This window comes from Lolium perenne, chromosome 1, assembly GCF_019359855.2.
Source record: "Lolium perenne isolate Kyuss_39 chromosome 1, Kyuss_2.0, whole genome shotgun sequence".
Lineage (NCBI taxonomy): Eukaryota > Viridiplantae > Streptophyta > Magnoliopsida > Poales > Poaceae > Lolium > Lolium perenne.
Window position 1 is genome coordinate 160,537,088 of NC_067244.2, and position 13,169 is coordinate 160,550,256.

At 43.7% G+C, this 13,169-nt stretch overlaps 1 protein-coding gene across 17 annotated transcripts; it reads left to right on the forward strand.

Moving 5' to 3' along the window:
- The first annotated feature begins 2,137 nt into the window (after nucleotides 1–2,137).
- Nucleotides 2,138–9,384, forward strand: LOC127310158 (uncharacterized). 17 transcript variants are annotated; one of them, XR_011744079.1, is made up of 12 exons: nucleotides 2,138–2,434; nucleotides 2,503–2,641; nucleotides 3,099–3,155; nucleotides 3,721–3,804; nucleotides 3,928–4,058; nucleotides 4,290–4,875; nucleotides 5,156–5,323; nucleotides 5,501–5,631; nucleotides 5,732–5,781; nucleotides 6,252–6,436; nucleotides 7,039–7,186; nucleotides 8,929–9,384. XR_011744079.1 is itself a non-coding variant. In XM_071819487.1 (11 exons), the coding sequence occupies exons 8-10, from the start codon at nucleotides 5,621–5,623 to the stop codon at nucleotides 7,140–7,142; spliced, it is 276 nt and encodes a 91-aa protein (XP_071675588.1). In that variant the 5' UTR covers nucleotides 2,154–2,434; nucleotides 2,503–2,641; nucleotides 3,099–3,155; nucleotides 3,721–3,804; nucleotides 3,928–4,058; nucleotides 4,290–4,875; nucleotides 5,156–5,323; nucleotides 5,501–5,620; the 3' UTR covers nucleotides 7,143–7,186; nucleotides 8,929–9,384. The 17 variants fall into 17 exon arrangements, 11 of the variants coding, with proteins under 11 accessions (XP_071675580.1, XP_071675588.1, XP_071675590.1 ...); XR_011744078.1 differs by having other exon boundaries at nucleotides 2,140–2,434; nucleotides 2,503–2,650; nucleotides 7,063–7,186; XR_011744072.1 differs by having other exon boundaries at nucleotides 2,141–2,434; nucleotides 3,099–3,224; nucleotides 7,063–7,186.
- The last annotated feature ends 3,785 nt before the right edge of the window (nucleotides 9,385–13,169 follow it).

A 13,169-nucleotide genomic window follows, 5' to 3' on the forward strand; every position in this document is an offset into this window, starting at 1 on the left:
ATTGAAAATTCAGGGATATGTGCAAGCCCTATGAATTGGGCGGAGGTAGTACGTATTTATTTACATACAAATTACAGTGGTATTTCACTGAGCACAAATGTACAACGCGAGTATTTTCCAGGTTTGCAAAATCATATTTCATGTTTTGCGAGAAGTTTGTCAATCTATTTATAATCACCAACAAGAAATCTAGAAACAAAAATTGCAAATATTAACCTTCTCGATTACATAGCAGAGAAAATAACAGGGGGAAACCTATATATCGACTAGGTCGGTACCTACCATGCACCGCACACCCCCGCGTGGGTGTGGACCTAGGTAGGGTTTTTTCTTTCTTTCTTTTGTTTTCTTTTTTCTTTTTTGTTTCCTATTTTCTTTTCCTATTTTATTATTATTTATTTAGATTTTATTTTCAGATTCGTAAAATATTAAAATTCAAAAATGCTCAAATTTGAAGACTTTTTTTTGAAAAAGTTCAATTTTGAGAAATGTTTACATTTGACAAATATTCAAATTTGAAAAATGTTCATACTTAAAATATTAATATTTGAAAAAAAACCAAATTATAAAATGTTCAAATTTAAAATACGTTTTTATTCGAAAATTGTTCAAATCTCGATATTTTTTTCAAAATATGAACATTTAGAGGCTGGAGTAGAGATGTGCTAGGATATCTAGACAAAAGAATAATAAGTTAAAGAAGGAGTTGGAGAGGTGGAGAAGAGACAATATCTCTAAAAAGTAGATGTGAAAGGAAGAGGTGATGCATTTCAAGTTAAGTAGGTTAAAAGACCAGAGGGGGTTGTATTGGAAGCAAAGGGCCCATGTGACCTGGCTGAAAGAGGGCGATAGAAACACAAAGTTTTTTCACTCGGTGGCATCGGGGAGGAAGAAGAAAAATAGGATTAAGGTGGTAAGAAGGGAGGACGGAGTAGAAATGAAGGAATAAGAGGAAATGAAGGAAGTAGCTACTAATTATCCTATAAACCTATTTTCCTCTACTAGTCGTACAACAAAGGACGAAATCATGGATCACATCGATCTGCATGTGACGCCAGAGATGAATGACCCACTCATGGAGGTGTTTACAGAGGAGAGAGTGAGAAGTGCTTTGGAAAGTATCAGGGACCTAAAAGCACCCGGACTCGACGGTATGCCCGCTCTCTTCTACAAGAAGTATTAGGAGGTGGTTGAAAAGAGTGTTACCGCAAAATTTCTCCAGTCTCTCAATGGAGGTGAGATGTCCGAGGGTTGGAATGAGACATGTGTAGTGTTGATCCCAAAGGTGCCCAATCCTATGAGTATGAATGATCTCATGCCAATTAGTTTGTGTAGTGTGGTTTATAAACTGATTTTGAAGTTCCTAGAAAATAGACTAAAGATGGTTTTACCAGATATTATTGCATCAAATTAGAACGCCTTCGTTCCCAGTAGGCTATTCACGAAGAACATGTTGCTAGCGTATGAGGTTGGGGTTCTACCATCAGAGACAGGCATACAGCGAGGATAATGTGGCAAGGTCAGGAGCTGGACGAATCGAGTTCACAAGAGTGCAATCCATACCGAAGCCAAGGCATGTCTCCAAGGAGGCAGCGATGAATTGGGGTATGACTTGTATCATAGTTGAGTCTGCAGACTGCCAGGTGCTGGTAAATGCTCTTAATAATAAAGCAGACTATGACCGACCAATCGGCGTGTTAGTGTGCGATGACGGAATGCTAGCTAGGTTGAACTTTTCATCTATTTCTTTCGAGTTTTGTAATAAAGCAGCACAAGCGATGGAGGAGCTGGGTGCCTCGGGTGTTCATGGCGATGGCCTGATTTGGCTGGACGTTGTTCGGACTGGAAATTTTGTCAAACGAGATCACCTGCCCCAGTTCATTCTATCTATAAATGTTCCTAGACTACCCGGCCAACCAGGCCATCCTGAGGGGGCAAATGAATCTGGTTCGTGCATTTGCCCAGCAACAGTAAAATCTGCATCCCGCTTTTCACTACAGCCGTTCGATCGGTTAAACTTCTTCTCACTCACGACTTCTCTGGATGGGTCACTAACGGATGAGCCCGAGCGCGTGTGAGGCCACCCGCGAGAGGCAGCGATGGGTGCTCATTTGCGTGCCTTTCATCGTCGTCATTTTCCTATGCGCGTGAGGTGAAAACCTAGATCGGGAAACTACCCTCACCAATCCGCAGCCTCCTCTTCTCCCCAATCCCAACTCATCCTCTCCTCCTCGCGCCTCCTCCTTTCCTCCCCGAGCCGCCGCCGCCGTCGTCGTGCCTCGCCCCCTCGCGCCTCCTCGTCCGCGTCCCCAAGCCGCCGCTGTTGCGCCTCTCCCCTCGATCTACCAAGCGCCATAGGTGGAGGAGCAGCGAGGGGCGGCGCTGGGACGGAGATGGAGGAGCACGGATTCAGCGCCGACCTACTTCTCGACGAGTAAGTCCCCCCTCTTCCTCTCAACGCATCTTCCCTCTCCCTCTCTCAGTTTATCTCTCTGTCCACAGATTGGGCCATTCGTGAGATGGGGCGGGCGCGGTCTGTGTGATGGCGCTGCTCCGTGAGATCCATGGACGGCGGCTCGGTGGCAGAAAGCAGGTGGTGCAGGCCCGACGACAGAGGAGGGAAGCCTCGGCCACGGCCAAGGTAGGCGATGTACGACACCTTCTTATCTATATGACAATCCCGTGCGTATGTTCTGAGAAAGAGGAGCCCCATGAGAAATCGAGCGTGTCTACGGCGGTAAGCAACGAGCAGCGACGGCGGGCACAGTTCATACGCCAAAGGGAGCTCCTCCCATTCTCCCTCTCTCTCAGCCCGTGCTCTCTCTACCCTCAATCTCGTCTCTGCTCTTTCCCCCTGTTCCCCTCGACCTAGAACACTGGTTGGCTGGATGAGGAATAGAAAACTGGGAGTCTCTGTGACGATGTTTCTCATGCTTGGACCTGAATCTGCATATTTATTTTTGGATGTGTATTGGCTTATTTTTTCTGGCCACATTCTCCATATATGCATATCTAGAGTTATGAATCGATTTGGCCAGTCTATTATTCAGCTCATTAAAACTCTTGATGTTGATGATGATTTGCTACTGTTTTTGCAGGTTTGTCATGGATTTGAGCAAACGAAGAGTCATAGGAAGGTGATTTGGAGGAAGGAGGTGACCATTACTTGCTAGAACTCTTGTGTTGGAGCCTTGGAGGAGGGTGAATTTGCCATCTATAATTTTGTATTTAGTTTAGGCACAGAAATATGGTACACCAATTGTTGGTTACATTAGCATTATATAAGTCTTTATAATCTTTCATTTCTTATCTTTACACAGTACTATTTCTGAGTGTGCCATTCTAGGCCTGCTTGAGGCATATATAAATTTGCTTATGTTGAAGGCAACACTTGTCGCTATTGCTACCTATGGCTGGAAGGGATAGGAAGTAAAAAAGGGATAGATAGTATCAGCCTCTTGGATGAGAAATTCTCATGATGCTCACTCAGACTGACAATTTCTTATAATGTGGGACAGAAGTCACAAACCTACCACGATAATTTGTTCTGGCCATTTATACAGAAAAAATATCTAACAGTTCCATTCTTGTGTTCTGGACAAGATGAACAACTTCATTCCTTTCTTTTTCTTGCATCCTCCATCACTCTGATTTGTTGATAGTCCCAATACTCTGATTCGTAATTACTAATTGTTGTTTTTTCAAAACATATGTGTGCAGGTACGAGTAAGAAGTAGATCCAGTTGCTTTTTTCCTAAATATTCGGGGAGGACAAGAATATGGGGGAACTAGAGGAGAATCATGGTGAATAGTTGTCTTTCATTTCTTCAGGCGACTCGCTTATTTGGTTCTGCTCTGTATCTTACCTGGTTTTGTTTGTGTCTCCTATTTGCACTCATCTTCTCCTCAATATCCACCTATCTTCAGGTGGAAAAAAGTGTACATATCAAGGAGGTTGATGGTGAATGGGGCGATTTTGGCAGGCGGGGGTGTCATGTACAACAGGAGGAAGAAAGTGTGAGATGGTTTTTTTTTGGCAATGTCTCAGTTCGTTCTTGGTGAGTGTTATGTAAAATTCTTAATTTCAGTTGTTATCATTTTTACTATTGAGGATTCTTTTTGTGATCAGATAGGTAGTCTTTTATTGGCATGTGTATAAATAAGTCTGTTATGAGCAGCTATTTTTGCCTGTTTTCTTCTTGGGTTTATGGGAGCTAAATAGTATGTGTGCTCAATGCCAGATTTTCAGTGTCAGTAAGAAAAATGACAATGGTTTGTGTTATTCATAGAGCAGGATTCGGGGCAGGACAGGCGAATCTTGTCGTGTCGGTCCTCCGCTGGGCAACGGCGCTGTGGTGGGTCAAAAATCGGGGTCGGACGGATGGGATCTGGGGTAGGGCAGGCAGGATCTCGTTGTGCCGGTCCTCCTCCGTGTTGCTGCTGCGCTGCTCCCTCCTCCTCGTGGCTGCCTCGTCTCCCCTATGTCGTATCTGTCCCCAGCCTCCTCTACACGGTCGAGTCCTGGCGTCATGCTGCTTCTGCCCCGCCTCCTCTGCACAGCATGACGCTCAGATCCTTTTCCTCGTGCTCCTCCTCTCCCAGCGATCCTTGTGATTCCTTTTTGCTAAGATGAGTTGGTAGCACTTTCAGGGACTTTCTCCTTTTAATAAATCGACTACGAGCTAGAGAGACTTACAGAATGGTTGTTTTCTTGTTGTGTAGTCTTTTATCAGTATACTCATTCAAGAACTAATAGCTGAGCCTGCACTTGATAAAAGTTTGCTTCTGAAGATATTTTTCCTTCCTGGCGGATATGTCACTGTCTTTATTTATTGTAGGACGAGGAAGAGGGTGGCAACGGGTCGAGATGGAAAGGTGAGTTACTGCAGTCAACTCCCAGCGTGACTTCTTGGCCATTTAGATGGGAATTGTCTGCATTCATCATTTTGCAAGTGCACACTGATAAGCGCATGTCCACAATTTCCCACTGATGATAATAGTCACTGTCAGTCTGGTTTTGTTTACAGCTAAAATAGGTGATACCCCTGTCTACTTAAAATTAGCTTCAGAATACCAGGGTCCTATCTGAGTAGAAAATTAGCTTACAATGGTATGGAGAACTTTAATGTCTGTACCATTTACCGGGGGAGTGCAGGTTACTGCCATACCGGAGGATGGGCTGAAATTTGAAGGTGATCTTTTGGTTGGTGCAGATGGCGTATAGTCAAAGGTAACGAGTTACTTGCCTTGTGAAAACAGGAGCAAAGTTGAAATGATTGTGGTTTTTTTAGGAGCCTGAATTGAGATTTTCTTAAACTTATAGGTGAGGAAGTCGCTTTTTGGGCAAGCATAAGTATCTTATTTATAATACACTTGCTACACCAGAATTGCATATTTTGTGCTTCCTGATATTTACATGATTGGGCATGTAGGTAGGTCCAACATGAATACTGTTGTTTCCTTTGTTACAATATAATAATACACTCATCTTCTATTGAAGGTACCATGTGTTACTTGATCGCAAAACTATTCCCCATATATTGCTTACGAGTAAAACAATATTTGTCCAGTCAGATAACTGCATGATCTACTCTAAAACCCCCTTCTTCTGTCAAGAAGGATGCTGCTGAGGTACTATTCTTCAGAATGCAAAACTTCTTTTTGTGAAACAAGTAGCTTTCTCTAAAATTGTCAGACTTTATATCTCTAAAAGGATACCCATTTGGTGCAGGTTTACCCCCAAGTAATTAGGTTGCCCCTTTGAACTTTAACTTTGCAGAGGTGCACCCTAAGTGAAACTTGAGTACATGGGCTTTTGCTTTCAGTGTGCATTTTTTCGTACCGGGGGTGTGGAGCTGGTGGTTGATGAAATGCCTTACTGGGATCTTTACTCATCAAAAAACAAGTACTTAAATTTATTTTAGACTTGATCAGTTTGTCCCCAAATTAAAATTTAACCGTTCAAATGTAGTCAAGCCGGATTAAATTTTGGAGTGATCAAACTATATGTTCACTTTTGTTGTATGATTAAAAGTGCTTGGTGAATTCTTACATTTAAGTACGGTACTTTTTAGTGTTGTTACCAGGGGCTGATTGCTGGGATGTTCTTTTATTTTCAAAGTAACTTCTATCTGGCTGTTTTCTATACATTTCCTGGTTGACATGGTTTTGTACTTTATTTGTTGCCCCGGGGAAGATGGGTACCACAGAGTAGTGTTGTTCATTCAAAATAACTCAAGCACTGGCTGCAGGCCTGGATCATGTGTGAAATCGAGCGCTAAGCCAGCTCGAGTGATGCCGGATGACGATGAGAAAAGCGTGCGGTGCAGCAGCTTGACAGGCAGCAGAAGTGCTGTTAAGACCACAAGCATGGCTTCGGAGACAATGCTCATTGAACGACGACAAAAGAAGTTTTTCTCAGATTTTGTTCCTGAATGTAAGTTTTCTCTGGTAGTAATGTTGCGGGATATACGGTTATTGGGGGAAATTGCATATGTTGCTCTGCTATAATCCCATCATATTGAGGATGTTGCCCGGAATTCTTCAGTTATTTAGTCGGTGAATGATCATCAGCACCTGCGAGCTCGCTTCAATCGGAGGCGAGGCCTTGCTTATTCCACAATTTTCTTCTCTTCTTTTGTGTGAATTTGCAACTATGGGTCGGTTGGAGGCTTCATATTTAACAATTTTTTGTGTGTGGTTCATCAGCGATGTTTTGGGGTTCTTATTTTATTAAACCCATCATTGCCCTTTGAAAATACTGTCAGCATGGGCAGTTGCTAATTACAGATGGTTACCACTGGTTACCGCTACATGCTTGCTTGGTTTTGGGTTTGATTTGAGCTCCGTTTATTATCTCCACACATATGCTTGGGGTTTAGTTTACCATATTATTGCTAGAGGACAAAAATATAAGGAAGCCAACACCTGATTAACCTGTTTATTATCTTCAGCTGAATTGCATTTTTTTGGTTTCTACAGTACTGTTGTTGTTCCAGATGTTTATGTTGATTTAACATATTTCTGATTCACTTGTAGAATATATACTCTCATTTACTGCAGATCCTAAAACTGGGTTTAAGGAAATGATTGGCAAATGTGGAAGAGCTGATGAAGACTATACAGAATTCTCACTGTCTTAATCAAGTAACCGGTACAAAATTCTCACGTAGGTCCGCAAGGCGAGGTAATCTCTATCTGAAGTTCAGAATTCAAGTTTGAGCTCATGAGAGTGCACACCAATATGCACGTTTGCTTGTCTGCTTGAGTCATGAGAGTGTGCACCAATTTGCTACAGCTCTTAATAAAAATGCTTTTGGCCTCATGATAGATTGCTTTTAGAATGTGAAGACCAGAAAATCAAGTGCTTATACAAGCCTGTAACAATTTGCTTCTCTCTTTGTTGCCCCTGTTGCTGGTTTAGAGTCTTTCCAGGTGACATATAGTTTTCTTAGGGACAACCTTTAAGGTTCATAGTATGTTACTGCTCTCTTTATTAACAATCAGCTATAACTCTTAGTTCGTTGGTGTTCAATGTTTTTGCAGAGTTACGGATTTTCTTAACCGATTTAAAATCTTATCATGTATAGTTTACTCCCCTACCTTTTTTATAGCTTAATAATGGATCTGATAGTCACGTGAATAGGGCAACCTCATTTAAAATCAAATAATGACAATTATCTCTAATTTCATTGGTCCTTGTTTCCTTTCTATTTACTGCATACCTCATATTACATTTTATCTTCGTTTTTTCTGTTTCTACGTTTTGTTGTTGCTGAACTTGGAGTGAGGCGGACTATAAATTTCTAGGAGGTCTTGGTAGGTATACAAATTTACATACTCAAATAACCGAGTCGAGTGAACTTAGAAAGGAAGTTTATATAGTTTCTACGTTTTGTTGTTGCTGAACTTGGAGTGAGGAAACATGTAGGCTCTAGCTTTTTTGTTGAGCTGGGCATGTCTTTTCAAGTGCACAAATATCATACTCCCTCCAATCCTAAAAAAAGTGTCGGAAAAAAGTGTCGGACGGTTAACAGAATTGCTTTTTACAATTACACCCTTAGAAAATCAGAAAAATCGCAGTGGGGTGCTTTGTTCGTTGCTCAGCACACGGGATCTTGCTCTGGCAACCGCGCTCCAGCAACCAGGAAGATAGGACTAGGGCAACCCGCCCTCGCCTCGCGCTGCCGGAACCAGTGACGCTCCGCAGGGCCATGGCCCCTCCCGCAGCGGGTGTGGCCTACGAATTCGGCCAGGCCCGGATCGAGGCAGAGGCGGTGGCCCAACGCCATTGCTGCGCGTGGCCGTGCTGTCGCCTCCATCGCCCTCGTCGGAGATCCGGCGACCCTTTCGCCGATTCGCGTCGACGGTGGCGGGATTGGGGATTTCTCATCCTCTCGGCCTCTGCAGGCTCTGCGTGCGGTTCTGGTTGAAGATGAAGACTCTAGGGTAGGGGTGGAGAGGAGTGCGGGTTGACAGGCAAATAAACGCGATGGCTTTTTTGGAAAATGTATCATCCGACATTTATTTCGGATCGGAGGGAGTATATGTTTTCAAAGGGAACTGTATAGAAGTGTATATTGTCATGGTGTAGTGAATGATGATTACATTTTACTTTTTTGTTTTATTAAGTTATGTTTTCATGGAATTAAAAACTGTAGGAGTTTCGTACATAATGGGCAAATTTTCATTTAGTTGTGATCTCATGTCAATTCTTTCTGTTCAAACTACTGATAACAATTACATTCACCTTTGATCTCTAGAATCCTGCCAGTACGCCATATAAAGGGTTGTCCCATGGACAATTCACTAGAGCACTTGCCTTTACACAAATGGCTTTATGCATCAACCTTTCTTTGACATGTAGTTTTGATGTTTTATCAATATGACACCAATTTGTAACGAAACTAAAGACTTTAATATTGACAGTTCAGAAAGCATATCCCTGAGAGAACTAACAAGAAAAGGGATTGAGCTTGAGAGGGAAACACCACCATCTCGAAAGGTGCCGAAGACCACAGGTTTTGGGAACCACAAGTCAAACAAGCGGGGGAAGCTCCACTATAACCTTCTCAGACAAGGGAAATCGAAATAAGCTGCAAGTAGCGTAAGCTAGACCTAGCTCCTATACTTCATATGTATGCATCTGATCAGATCTGTTCGTTGTTCCCTAGATTATTTTTATAGTAGCATGTAGCCAGGTTGAACCTGCAGTGCTATATCTTTTGTTTAACTTAGTGAGAGGCCTATTTCTGCATTCCATATCTTGCTCGGGGAAGTTTTCCTTTTTGTACTTTTTTCCTTCTGTTTGGTGGTGCTTTTTCTACCTTATTATTACTACCCTGAGCATTACACATTTGTTAATCTGTTTTAATATGCCGTGCATTATCGGTGGTGCAACTGTGTTTTGTCTGAATTATCAATGAATCTCGAGATCTTTGTGAGAATGAAAGCACCAGTCTCAAAAACTGCCGAAGACCACTTGTTGGTGGTAGTCGTGTTCATAGAGCAATTATTATGGTTCTTGGAAGTTGAACAAGACAACGAAAATAGAAGTGAGGTTCAATTTATTATCTAGAGTAGCTCATATGTGCTCGATTTACCCACTAACCGATTTGCTATATCTTACTTACCTTTCAGCTTCAATACCTTTGTTGTATTCTTACACTTCCATAGATTAAGATACCATGCAGAGATAATTCTACCATCGATTTATAGAGGTCTTAATTGTTGTACAATTAACATAAATTCAACTGAGGATGGCTGCAGCGTCAGATGCCAAGTGAGTCTAAGGAGTCGGAAGAGGAAAAGGAGGACGTGTGAGGGGTAGAAGGAGCGGTTGCATGGGATCAAAGGGGGCATCCAAAGGAAGGTGGAGGGACCGGCAAGGACATTTTCTCGCCATCGGATATTGCTATAGCTCCCTTGGATGGCCACCCAACCTGAATGCCCTCTCTTCACCACTACGATGACGGCGGCGGCAAGAAAAACAGAGCTGCACTCCGAACCTTTGGTATCAAAATAAGCCAAACTTCTGGTTCAAATTTTGATTAAATTTTGCCATTTACACGATAGCGCAACGGGACATATGACGGGCAGAAGGAGCCGTGGCATGGGAGCAAAGGGAGTAGCCAAAGGAAGGTGGAGGGACCATCGAGGACATTTTCTCGAACTCACTCCAACGGATGATGTTATAGCTCGCCTGGATGGCCACCCAGCCCGAATGCCCTCCCTTTACCGCTATGGTGATGGCGGCGGCAAGAAGAGCAGAGCTCCACTCCTACCCTCTGAGGATCCGGTATCAAAATAAGCCAAAATTTATGGTTCAAATTCTGATTAAATTCCGCCATTTGCGCGATAGCGCAACAGGTCATCTAGTTGATAAAAAGGACCACCTGTGAGATAAATTGACAAAAAAGATCACCTTGTGTGTGGCGGCAGAGCCCCCAAGCGACACGTGGAGGATGCCGCCGGGGTGTGTGGCGGCAGGGGCCCGCCGCCGAACTGGCTGGCGGCACGTTAGCCGCTGCTCCGCGCCGTGAGCCGCCGTCGATCGTCGCGGGCCATGCCCCCAGAGCATGCGGCGGCAGGTTGACGTGGCGACGCCTCCAGGGCAGGTGGCGGCAGGGCCCGGCCTAGCTCCAACCGGCACTGACTTTGAGGCAGGTCTGAGCGGGAAATCAGGCCGACAGGTGATGCGTGCAAGACACACGTCCGTTGGGAACCCCAAGAGGAAGGTGTGATGCGTACAGTAGCAAGTTTTCCCTCACTAAGAAACCAAGGTTATCGAACCAGTAGGAGTCAAGGAACACGTGAAGGTTGTTGGTGACGGAGTGTAGTGCGGCGCAACACCAGGGATTCCGGCGCCAACGTGGACCTGCACAACACAATCAAAGTACTTTGCCCCAACGTAACAGTGAGGTTGTCAATCTCACCGGCTTGCTGTAAACAAATGATTAATTGTATACTGTGGATGATGATGTTTGTTTGCGAAGAACAGTAAAGAACAATTGCAGTAGATTGTATTTCAGATGTAAAGAATGGACCGGGGTCCATAGTTCACTAGTGGTGTCTCTCCCATAAGATAAATAGCATGTTGGGTGAACGAATTACAGTTGGGCAATTGATAAATAAAGAAGGCATAACAATGCAAATACATATATCATGATGAGTACTATGAGATTTAATCAGGGCATTACGATAAAGTACATAGACCGCTATCCAGCATGCATCTATGCCTAAAAAGTCCACTTTTAGGTTATCATCCGAACCCCTTCCAGTATTAAGTTGCAAACAACAGACAATTGCATTAAGTATGGTGCGTAATGTAATGAACACAGATATCCTTAGACAAAGCATTGATGTTTTATCCCTAGTGGCAACAGCACATCCACAACCTTAGAACTTTCTCTCACTGTCCCAGATTCAATGGAGGCATGAACCCACTATCGAGCATAAATACTCCCTCTTAGAGTTACAAGTATCAACTTGGCCAGAGCCTCTACTAGCAACGGAGAGCATGCAAGAACATAAACAACATATATGATAGATTGATAATCAACTTGACATAGTATTCAATATTCATCGGATCCCAACAAACACAACATGTAGCATTACAAATAGATGATCTTGATCATGATAGGCAGCTCACAAGATCTAACATATAGCACAATGAGGAGAAGACAACCATCTAGCTACTGCTATGGACCCATAGTCCAGGGGTGAACTACTCACACATCGATCCGGAGGCGATCATGGCGATGCAGAGCCCTTCGAGAGATGATTCCCCTCTCCGGCAGGGTGCCAGAGGCGATCTCTTGAATCCCCCGAGATGGGATTGGTGGCGGCTGCGTCTCTGGAAGGTTTTCCGTATCGTGGCTCTCTGTACAGGGGTTTCGCGACGAAGGATTTAAGTAGGCGGAAGGGTAGGTTTAGGGGCGACACGAGGGGCCCACACGCTAGGGCGGCGCGGGCGCCCCTTAGGCCGCGCGGCCCTAGTGTGGCGGCGCCTCGTCGCCCCACTTCGTGATCCTTTCGGTCTTCTGGAAGCTTCGTGGAAAAATAAGACCCTGGGCGTTGATTTCGTTCAATTCCGAGAATATTTCCTTTGTAGGATTTCTGAAACTAAAAACAGCAGAAAATAACAACTGGCTCTTCAGCATCTCGTCAATAGGTTAGTGCCGGAAAATGCATAATAATGACATATAATGTGTATAAAACATATGAGTATCATCATAAAAGTAGCATGGAACATAAGAAATTATAGATACGTTTGAGACGTATCAACAGGACCCATCCATGACACTGATTTTGATAATTCGCTGCACTGATTTAGAAGCGGGAGACCTGAAACTATCGGAGATTCCCGCTCGATACAGAAAATTAACCACCGAAAGCGGCCAATATGCGTAGGAATTTTGTGCTGATACAGCAATTAGAGCACCGACAGCCGATACCAATAATTATGCACTAATTGAAGGCTATATAAGTCGGCTTCCCCGCATAAAAATCGAAACAGCAGGATCAAGTTTGCCTTCTCCGCGTCTCTGTTTCGTGCGCAAAATATTGGAGTGAGTATGAGTATGCCTTGCTCGGACCAGGATTTTAGGCCGATGAAGGGGAAGAATGCAAGCTTGCCACCGGGGGTGAGAGCAGAGAGGTGTTGGTGCGGCCGCCTTGCGAAGGTGAAGGAGGTGGTTGATTTTTCTGATAAGTTCGGCATGAAATATTTCATGTGCGCGAGCTATGATCATGATCCACCCAGGCAAACAAGTTCATCGTCCTCGAGGCATGCGGTATGTTCTAACAGCATGATTAAAAAATTAATTGTATGTCATTAATTTTCGTTTATTAACCGTATTATTTGTGTTGTAGTCTCCCCCGCCCCTTTGCATGTGGTTTCATTGGATAGACTAGGAGCAGCCGGATTGGGCACGCCGTGAGGTGGAGGAAAAACAGCGGCGTGCATGGGCAATGTTCCATGAGGAAGAGCGTTTCGAAAAGGCTATTGCTAATGATAAAGCAGAAAGAGAGAGACAGATATTAATTGATTCTATATGGATGTATCTAGACACATTTTAGTTGTAGATATATCCATATTGAAGTCAATTAATATGGATCGGAGGGAGTACAAAAATTAAGGGCGGATCAAGCTCGAAATCGTGAGGTGA